Source organism: Oncorhynchus clarkii, chromosome 19 (assembly GCF_045791955.1).
Source record: "Oncorhynchus clarkii lewisi isolate Uvic-CL-2024 chromosome 19, UVic_Ocla_1.0, whole genome shotgun sequence".
In the NCBI taxonomy this organism is placed as follows: Eukaryota; Metazoa; Chordata; class Actinopteri; order Salmoniformes; family Salmonidae; genus Oncorhynchus; species Oncorhynchus clarkii.
Window position 1 is genome coordinate 7,435,225 of NC_092165.1, and position 16,649 is coordinate 7,451,873.

The 16,649-nt window shown below is 41.8% G+C and overlaps 1 protein-coding gene across 1 annotated transcript; it reads right to left on the reverse strand.

Annotated features, from left to right (window-relative positions):
- Positions 1-1,462: 1,462 nt before the first annotated feature.
- Positions 1,463-16,132, reverse strand: LOC139374681 (CD209 antigen-like protein C). The gene is made up of 6 exons (XM_071115741.1): positions 15,739-16,132; positions 14,405-14,500; positions 5,943-6,065; positions 5,699-5,841; positions 5,464-5,564; positions 1,463-3,398 (listed from the first exon to the last, which is right to left on the reverse strand). Exons 1-6 carry the CDS (start codon positions 15,839-15,841, stop codon positions 3,239-3,241), a joined length of 726 nt encoding a protein of 241 aa, XP_070971842.1. The 5' UTR covers positions 15,842-16,132; the 3' UTR covers positions 1,463-3,238.
- Positions 16,133-16,649: the final 517 nt, after the last annotated feature.

The following is a 16,649-nucleotide window of genomic DNA, read 5'->3' on the forward strand; positions in this document are numbered from 1 at the left end:
TCTGTATCTGCTGTCATGTTTGAAATGAACAGTCTTCATGATGTAAATGCTTTATACTGTCGAGATTCTCTTTGCAATATCTAGAAAGAACCCGCTTCCTTTAACGAGGGATGCAACAGTACACAGTTCAATGATACCACTACTGGTATCTGGCTGGTCTCTGTCTTGCTCCAGTTCAGTGGTGTTGTAACAGGTCTCGAACTGGTTTCTCTCTTCGTTAGAGCGGTGCTTAAAAACAAAGAAGTTCCTGCATGGGAAGCATCCCAAATGACACCCTATTCCTTCTATAGTGCAGTACAATGGACCAATGCCCTATGTACCCTGGTCAAAAGCAGTGCCCTTTAAAGAGGATAGGGTGCTATTTGGGACACAGTCCCGGTTGTGGTGTGTACATTGTCGCCATGTTCAGTGACTTATACAAGACCAAGTGCACCAGTTACAGTTGTATCTCAATTCTCTGTGGAGGATGTCGACATTATTTCTTGACAAACTACTGGTCCCACAAGCCATATAACGTCTGTAAGTCTGAATTGTCATCCTTGCTTTGTGAGTACAGAACGATTGTGTGATCATGAAATGCTTATCTGTCCTTATCTGTCCCATTACAGTGCATTCGGAAAGTATTCAGACCCCTTTTCCACATTTTGTTACATTACAGCCTTATTCTATAATTGTTTTCCTCGTCAATCTACACACAATACCCCTATAATGACAAAGCACAAACAAGTTTTTAGAAATGTTTATAAATGTATTAAAAATTAGAACACAGACACCTTATTTACTCAAAATTGAGCTCTGGTGCATCCTGTTTCCATTGTTCATTGTTGAGATGTTTCTACAACTTCATTGGAGTCTTTTGGGAATGCAATTGATTGGACATGATTTGGGAAGGCACACACCTGGCTACATAAGGTTCAACAGTTGACAGTGCATGTCAGAGCAAAAACCAAGCCATGAGGTGGAAGGAATAATTAGAGCGCTGAGACAGCATTGTGTCGAGGTACAGGTTACCAAAACATTTCTGCAGCATTGAAGATCCCCAAGAACACAGTGGCCTCCATCACTCTTAAATGGAATAAGTTTGAACCACCAAGACTCTTCTTAGAGCTGGCCGCCTGGCCAAACTGAGCAATCGGGGGAGAAGGGCCTTGCTCACAGAGGTGACCAAGGACGCAATGGTGACTCTGGAACATAGTTCCTCTGTGGAGATCGGAGAGAAGCTTCCAGAAGGACAATCATCTCTGCAGCACTCCACCAATAAGTCCTTTGTGGTAGAGCGGCCAGACAGAAGCCACTCCTCAGTAAAAGGCACTTGACAGCTTACCAAAAGGCGACTGAAGGACTCAGACCATGAGAAACAAGATTATCTGGTCTGATAAAACCACTATTTAACTTTTTGGCCTGAATGCCAATGTTACGGTTTTCTTCGGTTGAAAGAGAGTCAGACCAAAATGCAGCGTGGTTGATTTGATACATCTTTAATAAAGACGAAACACGAACAATACAAAAAACATAACGTGAAAACCTATACAGCCTATCTGGTGACAACAAACACAGAGACAGGATCAATCACCCACGAAACACTCAAAGAATATGGCTGCCTAAATATGGCTCCCAATCAGAGACAACGATAATCACCTGCCTCTAATTGAGAACCAATTCTGACAGCCATAGACTTACCTAGAAAACCCCACTAAGCCACAATCCCAATACCTACTAAAACCCCAAGACAAAACACACCACATAAATAAACCCATGTCACACCCTGGCCTGACCAAAATAATAAAGAAAACACAAAATACTACGACCAGGGCGTGACAGCCAAGCATCATGTCTGTAGGAAACCTGGCACCAAGATGAGTAACGAATAGCAAAATCACCTGCCTATTTCAATCTAGTATAGTACAAAAGTGGATCTACACTTATCGTTCGGTGAGAGAAATAAATATTTCTAGATTCTGGGACAGTTGTGGGACGATAGATCCCAAGTTCATACAACCACTGTACATCAAGAAAAACGTTTAAAAGCAAAGAGGCTGATGCAACAGATCAGAACATTTAGCTTAAAATGTTAATGAACTATTAGGCTATTTCTTCACATTATAACAACAGCAATGCACACAGCAGTAAGCTAAAAGCGCTATTGTTCCAATATGCTAATTATGTATGACCTTTACATAGACTAATGTTTTTCTTAACAGAATGGCTAGTGTTTTTCAAATCAATTTAACTGGTTATTGTGGATCATGGACAGGGTGCCCTGGCAGATGGCCTTGATGCCCTGGCAGATTGGGAACCTCTTGAAGGACAAATAGCCTTGCGCCTAAAATCACGAAATTCAAGGTGTGCACATGTGCATGTATGTGTGTAATAGATAGTTTTCTTAGTTCTTACCTGAGCGACGGGTCTCAGTATTTACTCTCCTTGTTGCTCTTTTCTCATGTTCTTCAATAACCTGTTTGTTAAAGTAGTCATACATCTGCACTAACTATGTGATTACCTTTCTAACTGTGTGTGTGTGTCTGTGTGTTTGTGTGTGTGTCTGTGTGTTTGTGTCTGTGTGTGTCTGTCTGTGTGTCTGTGTGTCTGTGTGTGTCTGCCTGTGTGCAGCGTGTATCCTCTCAGTACTGTTCTGCCGACCGTCTGTGTCCAACTGCAAGTCACATTGTTTTAACAATCCAATCACATTCAATCAGGAAGCTGGTAAATTGCTAGGTTCCTTTCTTACTGAGCCTTTCTTTTCTGAGCCTCATCTTTTACTAAAGAGATTTGTACTAATAATTGATAATGAAAAAAGCACAAGCCTATGGCAAATCACATAACATGTTTCTATTTAAAACAATGAATACAATAATTTTACAGATGACAATATGTCTACACACTGTTTAACTAGAGAGAGATGCATTAGCACTGTAGCACTGCTATATAATGAGCTACTATATAACACAAATCCAGTTATGAAGAGAGGTAAATGATATGTCAGAATGTTTATATACAGGCTCAGAATACCCAATATTAACATCAGCACAGTCCTTGTTACAGTATATCCTGGTTCACAACCATTATCAGGTTGTTTGCCACTCAGTACAGTACCAGCAGTGTGTTGGTGTGTGTGCGTGTGTGTGTCTTAGAGAGAGAGAGAGAGAGAGAGAGAGAATGAAGTGGTGAGCACTGTAAGGTGCTGTATGTCCTCCCACCGCGCGTCCTCCCACCAGCCTCCTCTGTTGTCATGGTGATGTTAAACCACTTTCTCACAAATCCAGTGACGATTGTCTAAACATGACTGGTCATTCCATGCCTTTGCAGGACGCCAGGTTTCTGTGTTCAGTTCAACACAGTCCTCCTCCCCATTTTTTGGGTCATCACGACCATTATCAGGTTGCTGTGAGTGCCAGTAACTACAGGGTAAACAAGACAGAGAAAATAATAATAACACATGCTTAGTTACGGGTCCTTTTCCAACAATGCAGAGTTAAAGTAATTAAGTAATTAAGAAATTAATAAAAAATGTGCAAACAATTTAAAAAAAAAATGTAACACAACAAATAAAAAGTAACGAGTCTATATACGAGTACCAATGCCGAGTCAATGTGCAGGGGTACGAGGTATGTAGTTGAGGTAATTGAGTTAATACGGAAAATATTCACACAAATTGACTTTTTCAAATAGAGTTATGTTACAAAGTGGGATCAATATTGTCTTAAATAGTATTTTTTGGCAATAATTTACATAAAATACTAACATTTCTTCGAACATTTGCGTAACTATTCAACCAGTAAATGTTAGAATCACCCTTTGTCTTTTTGGGTATTTTTTTTTAAAGAGCTTACCACACCAGGATTGTGCAACATGTGTCCATTATTCTTAGAAAAAATTATTCAAGCTCTGTCAAATGTCATTGCTGATCTTTGCTAGACAACCATTTTTAGGTCTTGCCATACATTTTCAAGCAGATTTAAATCAAAACTTTAAAAACTCGAAACATTCACTGCCTTCTTGGTGTCACGTCCTTACCTTAGTTCCTTTGTTATGTTTCTTGTTTAGATTGGTCAGGGCGTGAGTTGGGGTGGGCATTCTATGTGTTGTTCTAGTTTTGGTTTTCTATGTGTTTGTCCTGGTATGGTTCTCAATCAGAGGCAGCTGTTAATCGTTGACTCAGATTGAGAACCATACTTAGGCAGCCTGTTTTTCCCATTTGAGTTGTGGGTAGTTGTTTTCTGTTTTGTGTTGTTGCACCTTACAGGACTGTTTCGTTCACTCTCTTTGTTGTTTTGTTATTCAGTGTTCAGTTGATTTATTAAATATTAACATGGACACATACCACGCTGCGCATTGGTCCGATCTTGACTACTCTTCCTCAGATGAAGAGGAGAACCGTTACACTTGGTTAGGAACTCTAGTGTCGGTTTGGCCTTGTGTTTTAGGTTATTGTCTTGCTGAAAGGTGATTGGAACAGGTTTTCTTCTAGGATTTTGCCTGTGCTTAGCTCCATTCCATCCTTAAATCAGTAAGAGTCCATTGACACACCTGTGCGTCAATCTAAGTAATGTAATAAAAACATCTCCAAAACAATCAGTCAATTTAAGCTAGAGATATCCGGGTTGTTTTTGCATGGGAAGGTGGCCGAGCTACAGTGGTGTTTGCCAGACCATGAGACATCCTGAAATGCAGCTGTCTCAATAAAAAACATCTGTACAAACCAATCTCTGGAAAGGCGAGACTCTCACAAACACGGTGGTTTTCTCTATTTCACTCTACGACCCTCACAACTGTCATGGGACTCATCTGAAGTCGTTAAACCTGATCTTCCAACTTCTGTCTGTTGCGTCCAAACCGTTTGAGCATTTTTTTGCTCTAGTGCCTTGTTGCAAACAGAATTCCTCAGTTTTCTCCTGTCACAGCCATTCACCTCTGTAACTGTTTTAAAGTCAACATTGGCCTCGTGTTATAATTCCTGAGTGGTTTCCTTCCTCTCCAGTAACTTAGTTAGGAAAGATGCTTGTATCTTTGTAGTGACTGGGTGTATTGGTACACCATTCAAAGTGTAATTATTAACTTCACCATGCTCAAAGGGATATTCAATGTCGGTATTTAAAACATTTTAAATTCAGGCTGTAACACAACAAAATGGGGTGTGAATACTTGCTGATGTAGGTAGGGATACAAGTGAGTAGACAATCAGGATATATAATTAACAGTGTGTGTGTGTGTGTGTGTGTGACGCTGGTAGAAAACATCATCATAAATTATAGACATGTTTTTTCAGCTTTAATATTAGCACACCCTCATCTAGCTTAGACCAACAAAGATACATTTTGTTGTATTGCATTTTCATATTTAATAGTACTTAGTTTCTTCGATATATATATTAGTGTTCGTGGAATGACATCTATGAGTGAAAACAAACTTTTCATGATAATGATTTGAAGTAATATGTCATTTGTTAAAAAGTCTCTTTCACACCTTATGGTCAGTGGGGTGTCGTCCACCCATCTCCAGGTCCCCTCAGTAACAGAGTCAGTCAGACCAATCCAGGCTCCCTTATTGAGGCCTAAGAGAAACTGCTGTTGGTGAGAAAGATACTGATATTGTCAACTACTATAGACTACATGTGTTAAATACTGGAAGACACATTACTGATAAAGAGATGCTTGATTCTCTCTCTCTCTCTCCCATTCTCTCACACACAGACACACACCTGTTCCATATCACTGTTTACGATCACCAGCTCTGCTCCTCTCTCCAGACAGTCCTCTCTGCTCTCATTCCAGGTTTTAGTCTCAGTAGACAGGAAGTACCAACTGGAGTTGAACTTCTGCCAGCCATCAGGACAGGTTTGTTCTACATGACAAAACATTCATTTCCATCTTGTTATTCTGCACCTATTATTGAAACTGCATATTAGATATGTGATGTTATGATCATTTATCAGGTTAACTCACTCAGATTAGAGAACTTTCTCATGAGATCATCTCTTTCCTTCTGAAGCTGGTCTCTCTCTGCAGTCAGTGTGTTGTAACTGGTCTGTAGCTGGTCTCTCTCCACAGTCACATTGCCTCTGTTATCTGGAAAGGATTGATACATATAGCTCCTGGTTAATTCACTCACGTAACAGTAATTCAATAACATCTAAATGCATTTTCTCATGATGATGATTGGCATGCGGTGTGGACATTTCACCAGTAAAACGTGATGAATTATCATTCAAGATTGACATGGATGTTTAGTCTATTTTGAAATGAGCTGTTCCTGACTTGGTGAAGGACATTTTCTCAGAGACGATGTGGATATAGTCAGACGCTGTAATCTGAGGATGCGTGTCATGTATATTCTATAAAGAGATTCAAAATGTGTCATCTGTCAGTACAAACATTGATTGAGAAATGATGACAAATATCACTACACCACTGGTTGCAGTGCCTATCAAAATACATGACTGACATCGGGGAAAGAGGACAGACTATCAGCTGATCATTAATGTTGATGATTGATCTAAATCTGCTAGTTAGCTAGATCAATAATGTTTTCACTGATTGTGATTTCACCGTCAATGGTCTTATCAAAGGGTTCATAAAGCCTTCATAATGCATTCATAAGTGCTACATGAATGTGTTATTAAGCATCTATAAGTGTACGTCATGCTTTATAAAGGGTTCATAAACGTGTCATAACTGTGAAGTCCATGGAGAACAAGAACACCTCCTCCCAGCTACCCACTGCACTGAGGCTAGGCGACACGGTCACCACCGAAAAATCCATGATAATCGAACATTTCAATTAGCATTTCTCTACGGCTGGCCATGCTTTCCTCCTGGCTCCCCCAACCCCGGCCAACAGCTCCGCACCCCTCGCAGCTACTCGCCCAATCCTCCCCAGCTTCTCCTTCACCCAAATCCAGATCGCAGATGTTCTGAAAGAGCTGCAAAACCTGGACCCGTACAAATCAGCTGGGATAAACAATCTGGACCCTCTTTTTCTAAAATTATCCACCGCCATTGTTACAACCCCTATTACCAGTCTGTTCAACCTCTCTTTCATTTCGTCTGAGATCCCTAAAGATTGGAAAGCTGCCGCGGTCATCCCCCTCTTCAAAGGGGGTGACACTCTAGACCCAACCTATTACAGACCTATATCCATCCTGCCCTGCCTTTCTGAAGTCTTTGAAAGCCAAGATAATAAACAGATCACTGACCATTTCGAATCTCACCGTTCCTTCTCCTCTGTGCTATCCGGTTTCCTAGTTGGTCACGGGTGCACCTCAGCCACACCTCAGGTACTAAACGATATCATAACCGCCATCGATAAAAGACAATACTGTGCAGACGTCTTCATCGACCTGGCCAAGGCTTTCGACTCTGTCAATCACCGTATTCTTATTGGCAGACTCAATAGCCTTGGTTTCTCAAATGACTGCATCGCCCTGTTCGCATACTACTTCGCAGATAGAGTTCAGTGTGTAAAATCGGAGGGCCTGTTGTCCGGACCTCTGGCAGTATCCTGATGCCATTTGCACACACTGTATATAGACTTTCTTTTTTTTCTATTGTGTTATTGACTGTACGCTTGTTTATTCCATGTAACTCTGTGTTGTTGTTTCTGTCGCACTGCTTTGCTTTATCTTGGCCAGGTCGCAGTTGCAAATGAGAACTTGTTCTCAACTAGCTTGCCTGGTTAAATAAAGGTGAAATAAAAATAACTAAAAACATAATCTCCCATGTCAAATGTGACATGACCCACAATGTTGAATATAATATAAACGTATAAAGGGTGACATGTTGTGCTGAAGGATGAAACACGCTCTAAAGTTAAGTCATTTTAGTCACATTACACCTAATCTTGTTCCCAGACACTTCCGCCCAAATGCTCGGAAGGACTGGTGGACCAACGCATCAAACTTAGATTTAGGGTTTAGATCTAAAAGCACATTTTAAGAATAGAAATTGTGGAAATGTGCTTAGCCATAATCAAATCAAATTTTATTTGTCATATACAAGTGGTTAGCATATGTTAATGCGAGTTTTGCTAAATTCTTGTGCTTCTAGTTCTGACCATGCAGTAATATCTAACAAGTAATCTACTTGTCACAACTACCTTATACACACAAGTGTAAAGCAATGAATAAGAATAAGTACATAAAAATATATTGATGAGCAATGGATGAACAGCATAGGAAAGATGCAGTAGATGGTATAGAGTAGAGTATATACATATGAGATAAGTAATGTAGGGTATGCAAACATTATATAAATTGGCATTGTTTAGCTAGTGATACATTTATTACATCCAATTTTTTATTATTAAAGAGGCTAGAGATTTGAGTATGTTGGGAGCAGCCACTCAAGATTAGTGATGGCTCTTAAACAGTCTGATAGCCTTGATATAGAAGCATTTTTTCAGTCTCTCTGTCCCAGCTTTGATGCACCTGTACTGACCTCACTTTCTGGATGATAGCAAGGTGTACAGGCAGTGGCTCGGGTGGTTGTTGTCCTTGATGATCTTTTTGGCCTTCCTGTGACATCGGGTGGTGTAGGTGACCTGGAGGGCAGGTAGTTTGCCTCCGCTGATGTGTTGTGCAGACCTCACTACCCTCTGGAAAGCCTTACGGTTGTGGGCGGAGCAGTTGCCGTACCAGGCGGTGATACAACCCGACAGGATGCTCTCGATTGTGCATCTGTAAATGTTTGTGAGTGTTTTTGGTGACAAGACAGATTTCTTCAGGCGCTGCTGTGCCTTCTTCACCATGCTGTCTGTGTGGGTGGAACATTTCAGTTTGTCCGTGATGTGTACGCCGTGGAACTTAAAACTTTACACCTTCTCCACTAATGTCCTGTTGATGTGGATAGGGGCTGCTACCCAATCTGCTGTTTCCTGAAGTCCACGATCATCTCCTTTGTTTTGTTGACATTGATTGTGAGGTTATTTTCCTGACACAACACTCCGAGAGCCCTCACCTCCTCCCCGTAGGCTGTCTCGTCGTTGTTGGTAATCAAGCCTACCACTGTAGTGTCATCTGCAAACTTGATGATAGAGTTGGAGGCTTGCATGGCCACGCAGTCATGGGTGAACAGGGAGTACAGGAGAGGGCTGAGAATGCACCCTTGTGGGGCCCCAGTGTTGAGGATCAGCGGTGTGGAGATGTTTCCTACCCTCACCACCTGGGGGTGGCCCGTCAGGAAGTCCAGGACCCAGTTGCACAGAGCGGGGTCGAGACCCAGGGTCTCAAGCTTAATGACGAGTTTGGAGGGTACTATGGTGTTAAATGCTGAGCTGTAATCGATGAACAGCATTCTTACATAGGTATTCCTCTTGTCCAGATGGGTTAGGGCAGTGTGCAGTGTGATTGCGATTGCGTCGTTTGCGAACCTATTGGGGCGGTAAGCAAATTGGAGTGGGTCTAGGGTGTCAGGTACAGTGGAGGTGATATGATCCTTAACTAGTCTCTCAAAGCACTTCATGATGACGAAAGTTAGTGCTACGTGGCGATAGTCATTTAGCTCGGTTACCTTAGCTTTCTTGGGAACAGGAACAATGGTGGCCCACTTGAAGCATGTGGGAACAGCAGAATGGGATAAGGATTAATTGAATATGTCCGTAAACACACCTTCCAGCTGGTCTGTGCATGCGGCTAAGGATGCTATCTGGGCCTTGCGAGGGTTAACACTTTTAAATGTTTTACTCATGTTGGCTGCAGTGAAGGAAAGCCTGTAGGTTTTGGTAGCGGGCCGTGTCGGTGGCACTGTATTGTCCTCAAAGCGAGCAAAGAAGTTGTTTAGTTTGTCTGGGAGCACGACATTGTGGTCCGCGACGGGGTTGGTTTTCTTTTTGTAGTTCGTGTTTGACTGTCGACCCTGCCACATACCTCTCATGTCTGAGTCATTGAATTGTGACTACTTTGTCTCTATACTCACAATTGGCTTGTTTGACTGCCTTGCGGAGGGAATGACTATACTGTTTGTATTCGGTCATGTTACCGGTCACCTTGCCCTGATTAAAAGCAGTGGTTTGCACTTTCAGTTTTGCGCAAATGCTGCCATCAACCCACAGTTTCTGGTTGGGGAATGTTTTAACAGTTGCTGTGTGTACAACATCCCTGATGCACTTGCTAATAAATTCACTCACTGAATCAGCGTATTCATCAATGTTATTGTCCGACGCAATGCGGAACATATCCAAGTCCACGTGGTTGAAGCAATCTTGAAGCGTGGAATCCGATTGGTCGGACCAGCGTTGAACAGACCTGAGCATGGGCGTTTCCTGTTTTGGTTTCAAGCTGTAGGCTGGGAGTAAGGAAATGGAGTCGTGGTCAGATTTTCCGAAAGGAGGGCGGGGGAGGGCTTATTACAGTAACAAAGATCCACGGTTTTGCCAGCCCAGGTCGAAATGCTGATAAAATTTAGGGAGCCTTGTTTTCATATTAGCCTTGTTTAAATCCACAGCTACAATGAATGCAGCCTCAGGAATTGTGGTTTCCAGTTTACATAGAGTCCAATGAAGTTCTTTCAGGGCTGTCGATGTGTCTTCTTGGGGAGGATGTACACAACTGTGATTATCATCGAAGAGAATTCTCTTGGTAGATAATGCGGTCGGCATTTGATTGTAAGGAATTCTAGGTCAGGTGAACAAATGGACTTGAGTTCCTGTATGTTGTTAGGATCACACCACGTCTCGTTAATCATAAGACATACAACCCCGCCCTTCTTCTTACCAGAGAGATGCTTGTTTCTGTCGGCTTGATGCAATAAGAAATCAGTTGGCTCTGATCATTTATCCCGAGTGAGCTATGTTTCTGTGAAACAAAGAACGTTACAATCTCTGATGTCTCTCTGGAAGGCAACGCTTGCTCGGATTCCGTCTACCTTATTGTCAAGAGACTGGACATTGGCGAGAAGTATACTCGGGAGCGGTGCGCGATGTGCCTGTTTACAGAGCCTGACCAGAAGACCGCTCCATATGCTCCTTCTGCGGCGCCGTTGTTTTTGGTCGTCGGCTGGGATCCAATCCATTGTCCTGGGTGTTGGACCAAACAGAGGATCCGCTTCGGGAAAGTAGTATTCCTGGTTGTAATGTTGCCGTTGACGTTGCTCTTATATCCAACAGTTCCTCCCGGCTGTATGTAACAAAACTTAAGATTTCCTGTGGAAACAATGTAATACATAATAATACATAAAAAAAACAAAATACTGCATAGTTTCCTATGAATGCTAAGCGAGGTGGCCATCTCTGTCGGCGCCGGAAGTACAGTCTTTGTGGTTGTATTTACTATCGACGACCAGGGGGAATGTTTTTTCTAAAGGACATAGCCTGATGGCAAATATTTTACTTAAGAAGGTCACTCCCGTAGAATTCTATGGTCACACCCACTAACTTTGAGTGGTTGATATCCCAGGCTTATACAGTGCAATCGGAAAAGTATTCATACCCCTTGACTTTTTTCTCATTTTGTTATGTTACAGCCTTATTCTAAAATGTATTGAATTATTTACTCCCCTAATCAATCTACACACTACACACTATCTACACACAATAACCCACAATGACAAGGCAAAAACAGGTTTTTAGAAATGTTTGGAACTTCATACATAATAAAAAACGTACGTAAGTATTCAGACACTTTACTCGGTACTTTGTTGAAGCAGCTTTGGCAGTAATTACAGCCTTGAGATTTCTTGGGTATGACACTACATTCTTGGCACACCTGTATTTGGGGAGTTTCTCCCATTCTTCTCTGCAGATCCTCTCAAGCTCTGTCAGGTTGGATGTGGAGCATCGCTGCACAGCTATTTTCAGGTCTCTCCAGAGATGTTCAATGGGGTTTAAGTCCGGGCTCTGGCTTGGCCACTCAAGGACATTCAGAAACTTGTCCCGAAGCCTCTCCCTTTTGTTTTGGATTTGTGCTAAGGTCATTGTCCTGCTAGAAGGTGAACCTCTGCCCCAGTCTGAGGTCCTGAGCCCTCTCGAGCAGGATTTCATCAAGGATCTCTCTGTACTTTGCTCCATTCATCAATCCCTCGATCCTGACTAGTCCAGTCCCTGCCGCATGATGCTGCCACCATCATTCATCAGCGTAGGGATGGTGCCAGGATTCCTCCAGACGTCACGCTTGGCATTGAGGCAAAATAATCAATTTTGGTTTCATCAGACCAGCGAATCGTGTTTCTCATGGTCTGAGAGTCATTAGGTGCCTTTTGGCAAACTCCAAGTGGACTGCCATGTGCCTTTTACTGAGCAGTGTATTCCGTCTGGCGCTGCAGCGATTGTTGTCCTTGAGGAAGGTTTTCCCATCTCCACATAGGAACTCTAGAGCTCTGTCAGAGTGACCATCGGGTTCTTGGACACCTCCTTGACCAAGGCCCTTCTCCCCCGATCGTTCAGATTGGCCGGGCGGCCAGCTCTAGGAAGAGTCTTGGTGGTTACAATCTCCTTCAATTTAAGAACGATGGAGTCCATTGTGTTCTTGGAGACCTTCAATGCTGCAGAAATGTCTTTGTACCCTTCCCCAGATCTGTGCCTCGACACAATCCTGTCTCTGAGCTCTATGGACAATTCCTTTGACATCATCGCTTGGTTTTTTCTCTGACATGCACTGTCAACAGAAAGACAGGGGTGTGCCTTTACAAATCAAAAATTGAGAGTTGGCGCCACCTTGCGGGAATATTGAAAACAGGCAGGTGGATACCATCCTGACAAAGCCCCTGGGAAGAAGTGCTGGTAGTGTTGCTCTGGGTGTTGCCAACTTCGAAGGTACTAGAGGGCTGGGGTTCAACTCCTTATCTCATCTCCTGAAGTTGTTTTCACCTTTCACCTGTTGCCTCGTTTTTATGAGTGTGTGGTTGTGTGTATGGATAGATGGATAACAAATAGAGGGATAGAGGACGTCCAGCTAGATGGGGTGGCGCTCACCCGCATTGCCATGATTACCCAGAACCATTATCCTGTGAAATTGGATTGGGATTCGACCTAGCAACCTTTCGGTTACTGGCCCAACACTCTAACCACTAGGCTACCTGCCACCCCAAGTAATGACACAGTTAATTTGCATAAAATGTTTCAAATAATTGTTATTGTTCATAAACTTATTTTCCAATTGATCTGATCTCTTTTCTTCTCCGTTTTATTTCTTCCCTGCCTCTTTCTCCTTCCCTCTGATTTTCAGATGCAGGATGATGTCAGTATGTTTCTGTTCCTCCCTGATGAGTTCACTGCCAACGTGACGCTGTTGGAGGAGAGCCTGATGGCCGAGTTTGTCCAGCGCTCCACTTGAGCAATGAGCATGTATCTGGTTTCTCTGTCCTCTCAATGTTGACAGAGCCAGAGCACGCATATAGAAGTTGGCTAACTGGCCTGCTGCGCAAATGTAGGAAAGTAACAATTTGGGGATGTCTGGTTTCTGATCGTGTTCACTCAACACCACTAATTAGCTGAGCTTCTAAGTCATTTTTTCTTCACCTTTACATCCATTGTGAATGTTAGTTCCTCACAGTATTTTAAAAATCTTTACAAAACTCTCCCCTCGATAATCACCAGTCCTCCTTAGAAAAAGCAAAGAGATGAATGAGATTGAAAGAATCTATATTTTCATCAGGATGTTTTCTGATTTTATTTCTTCTAGTTGACAATGGAAGTTCTTGGCCTACTGCTACATTGCCTGAGGATATCTCTTCGTGCACTCATTTCTTTAGACGCCAATGAATCACAGTGTATAAATGTGTCCATATGGCAGAGGCTGGTGCTCTCCCATTAATGGAATTTCTATTTTTTAAATGTTTATTATTTTAATTCTGCTTTGAAGCGGCAGGTTGCATAGCGGTTTAGAGCGTTGGGGCGGTATACTAGGTGAACAATCTGTCAATGTGCCCTTGACTAAGGGACTTACTCCTAATTACTCCTGTAAATCGCTCTGGATAAGAAAGTCTCCTAAATGATGTAATTCCGGTTTGTAATATTAACCCTGTCACAATTATTTTGAAAAACAAAAATGATTCTAAATGAAAATGTTCCACTAAAACGTGTTTATGAAAATCATAACTGACACGCGGATCGGTAGAAATGGAAGGATAAATTATAAACTTTCTCAAACTTGAAACCCATGCGGAGTCTAGGAACAGACTACTGTAAATAGAGCACACATTTCGTTGTACTGCATCATTACAGCAGGTGTGTTTATTTTTCGTGCGTCAAAAACATTGACAAACTACAGGAATTGTGATCGTTGATTTTAAGTACAGAACTAGTGTGATGATAAAATACGTATCTGCCCCATCGACCCTGTTCAAATGTAGTCCGTTATAAAATGGAAAAGAGACCCAAATGGAAAAAGGTCCCAAATGGCACTCTATTCCCTACATAGTGCACTATCAAAAGAACAGAACTACTAGGGTGTCATTTGGGACACAACCTCACTCACAGAAAACCAGCCTCAGGGAGATGTTGAGGGTGACTTGTAGAAGACACAGCACTCCAAAACACACAGCAGCCAGCCTGTAGAGTCTTAGTCTTCCATCTGCAGAGAATCACACACACACGCACACACACGCACGCACGCACGCACACACACACACACACACAAAGAAACACACATAGAAACACCATCATCCTACATCACTAATGATTATGATCAGAATTCTGAGAACCAAACATTTCCATTGCGTCATTTGTTTTCCTCTGATTTAGGGTAGGCAGCAACAGTTTACTCAAACTTGTGGTCACCTCACATCAGAAAAACAGGAAGCTACTGTATGAAGAAATTGCCAAAATTGCACAATATAGCTGAAGAATGATTTAAAAAGGCTATCTTTGATCGCTGCCTCAATTTTTGGGGACTTTGAAATGTATAATATTTACCTATTCATTCTTTATGAATGTAACTTATAAATGCCTCATGAGCTTAGTTTAACTATGTAACCCCATCAGGACCCAAAATACACACTGACTGGAAAAATGTAACCACTCTAAAATGCATAGACAGAACTATGTATGCAAGGACTGACCATCTATGATCTCCAAATGACAATTTAAAGATGCACCATGCAGAAATCGGTCCTCCATTTCCTGGTTGCAAAAATTCTAATGTGTTTATGTGACAAAACAAGCAGTCATTGTGTAAAATAAATATTGTATATTCAGCTGTTCGAAGTTGCTGTACAAAACCTAAAGTAAAAGATGTAAAAATGCAACTTCAGAAAGGGAAGCACAGAAAAACAACACATAGAACAAATCTACCGCCTCTTCGACTTGCTTTCAATGGGAATGAAAGATCTATAACTCACGTCTCTATGTGAATTTTGGCGGATCTCCCAAAAATACAGAGTGTACAATTCCATCATTTACAATTCCAGAGTAAAACAAGCTTACACTGAGCATACAGATCTCTATGAATTTGAGAGTGCTTACATTTCTCCAGCCCCTCAGCGGTTTACCAAAAACAGTGGCAGGGTGTCCACTTTGTTGTTGTTTTAAAAGGTTATTTTTAATTGATCTTATTAAAATAGTTCCAGTAATTGAAGGGGAAAAACATAATGCATTTTAGTGTGTGACCCCAGCATGTTGTAATCCCCACTCTCCTTACCAACTGAACCACCCAGGTGACAGAACACTCAAAAATATACATGTTATGTATGTTTTTCTTTTATGGGGTATTTGTGTGTGTGCGTGCATGTGTTTGGTTCGTCTATGCCTGCAGGCGGGCGTGCGTCCGTGATTGCGAGAGAGAGAGAAAAATAGCTAATTATTTGTCCTTACCTGAGAGATGGGTCTCAGTCTTCACGCTCCTCGTTGCGCCGTTCCTGTTTTCTTCATTAACTTCTTTTAATTCAATCACCTGTTTGTTGATGTAGTCGGCCATCTTAACTAACCGTACCGAATATCAATGATTTCCCCAATCAATCAATGAATGAACTAATTCAGTCTGACTGACCTGATATTGTAATATCTATGATTCTAAGTTACTTGAACTTACGGTATTAACTTACTGTATGATTACCTTTCTATCTGACTCCTAATGGTAATATCTACTGTATGATTATCTTTCTAACTGACTCCTAATGGCAATATCTATTTTATGATTCTAACTTCAATTACAATTAGCTGAGTAGTTACTCTGATATGCGTCTCCACTGGTACCGCTCTGAAGTCTGTTTGAGGTCGACTGCAGTTGATAGAATCCAATCAGATTCAAGCAGGAAGTCATATTTCGCAAGGCCTGTTCGTAACATTGTTCATAAGGAAGTCCCGTTATGGCTTGCACTGGCCTTTCCTGTCTATGCCGTCTGTGTGTGACATCAGTGTGAGGAAATATTCAGAAGTGTGTGTAGGGTATCTATGTCTGCGTCTTTTTCAGAGGTTTTAAAGGGGAACTTCACAGACGTGTGTGCCTTTGTGAATGTGTATGTGTCCTAAGTTCTGTGCTGCCTTCTGTCTGTGTCCAACTGCAGGTCACACTTTTTTAACAATCCAATCACATTCAATCAGGAAGCTGGTTGACCTCAGAGGACACTGTTCCTTTATTTATTCATCTGTACATTTGTTCTTCTTATTATAAAAGTGATTGATGGTAATAATTGATCATGAAAAGAAATCTAGAACAATTATGAATACATTTAGCAGAACACAAGCATTGTAGAGCACAGTATGTCTACACACTCATCTAAATC

Excerpts from the sequence above, each read along its gene's own strand:
- LOC139374681 (XM_071115741.1), bottom strand. The coding sequence starts at position 15,841 with ATGGCCGACTACATCAACAAACAGGTGATTGAATTAAAAGAAGTTAAT. Across the intron at positions 6,066-14,404 it reads CTCCCTGAGGCTGGTTTTCT|ATAACAGAGGCAATGTGACT; the intron begins GTGAGTGAGGTT and ends AATCCTTTCCAG. Across the intron at positions 5,842-5,942 it reads GAGAAAGTTCTCTAATCTGA|AACAAACCTGTCCTGATGGC; the intron begins GTGAGTTAACCT and ends TTTGTCATGTAG.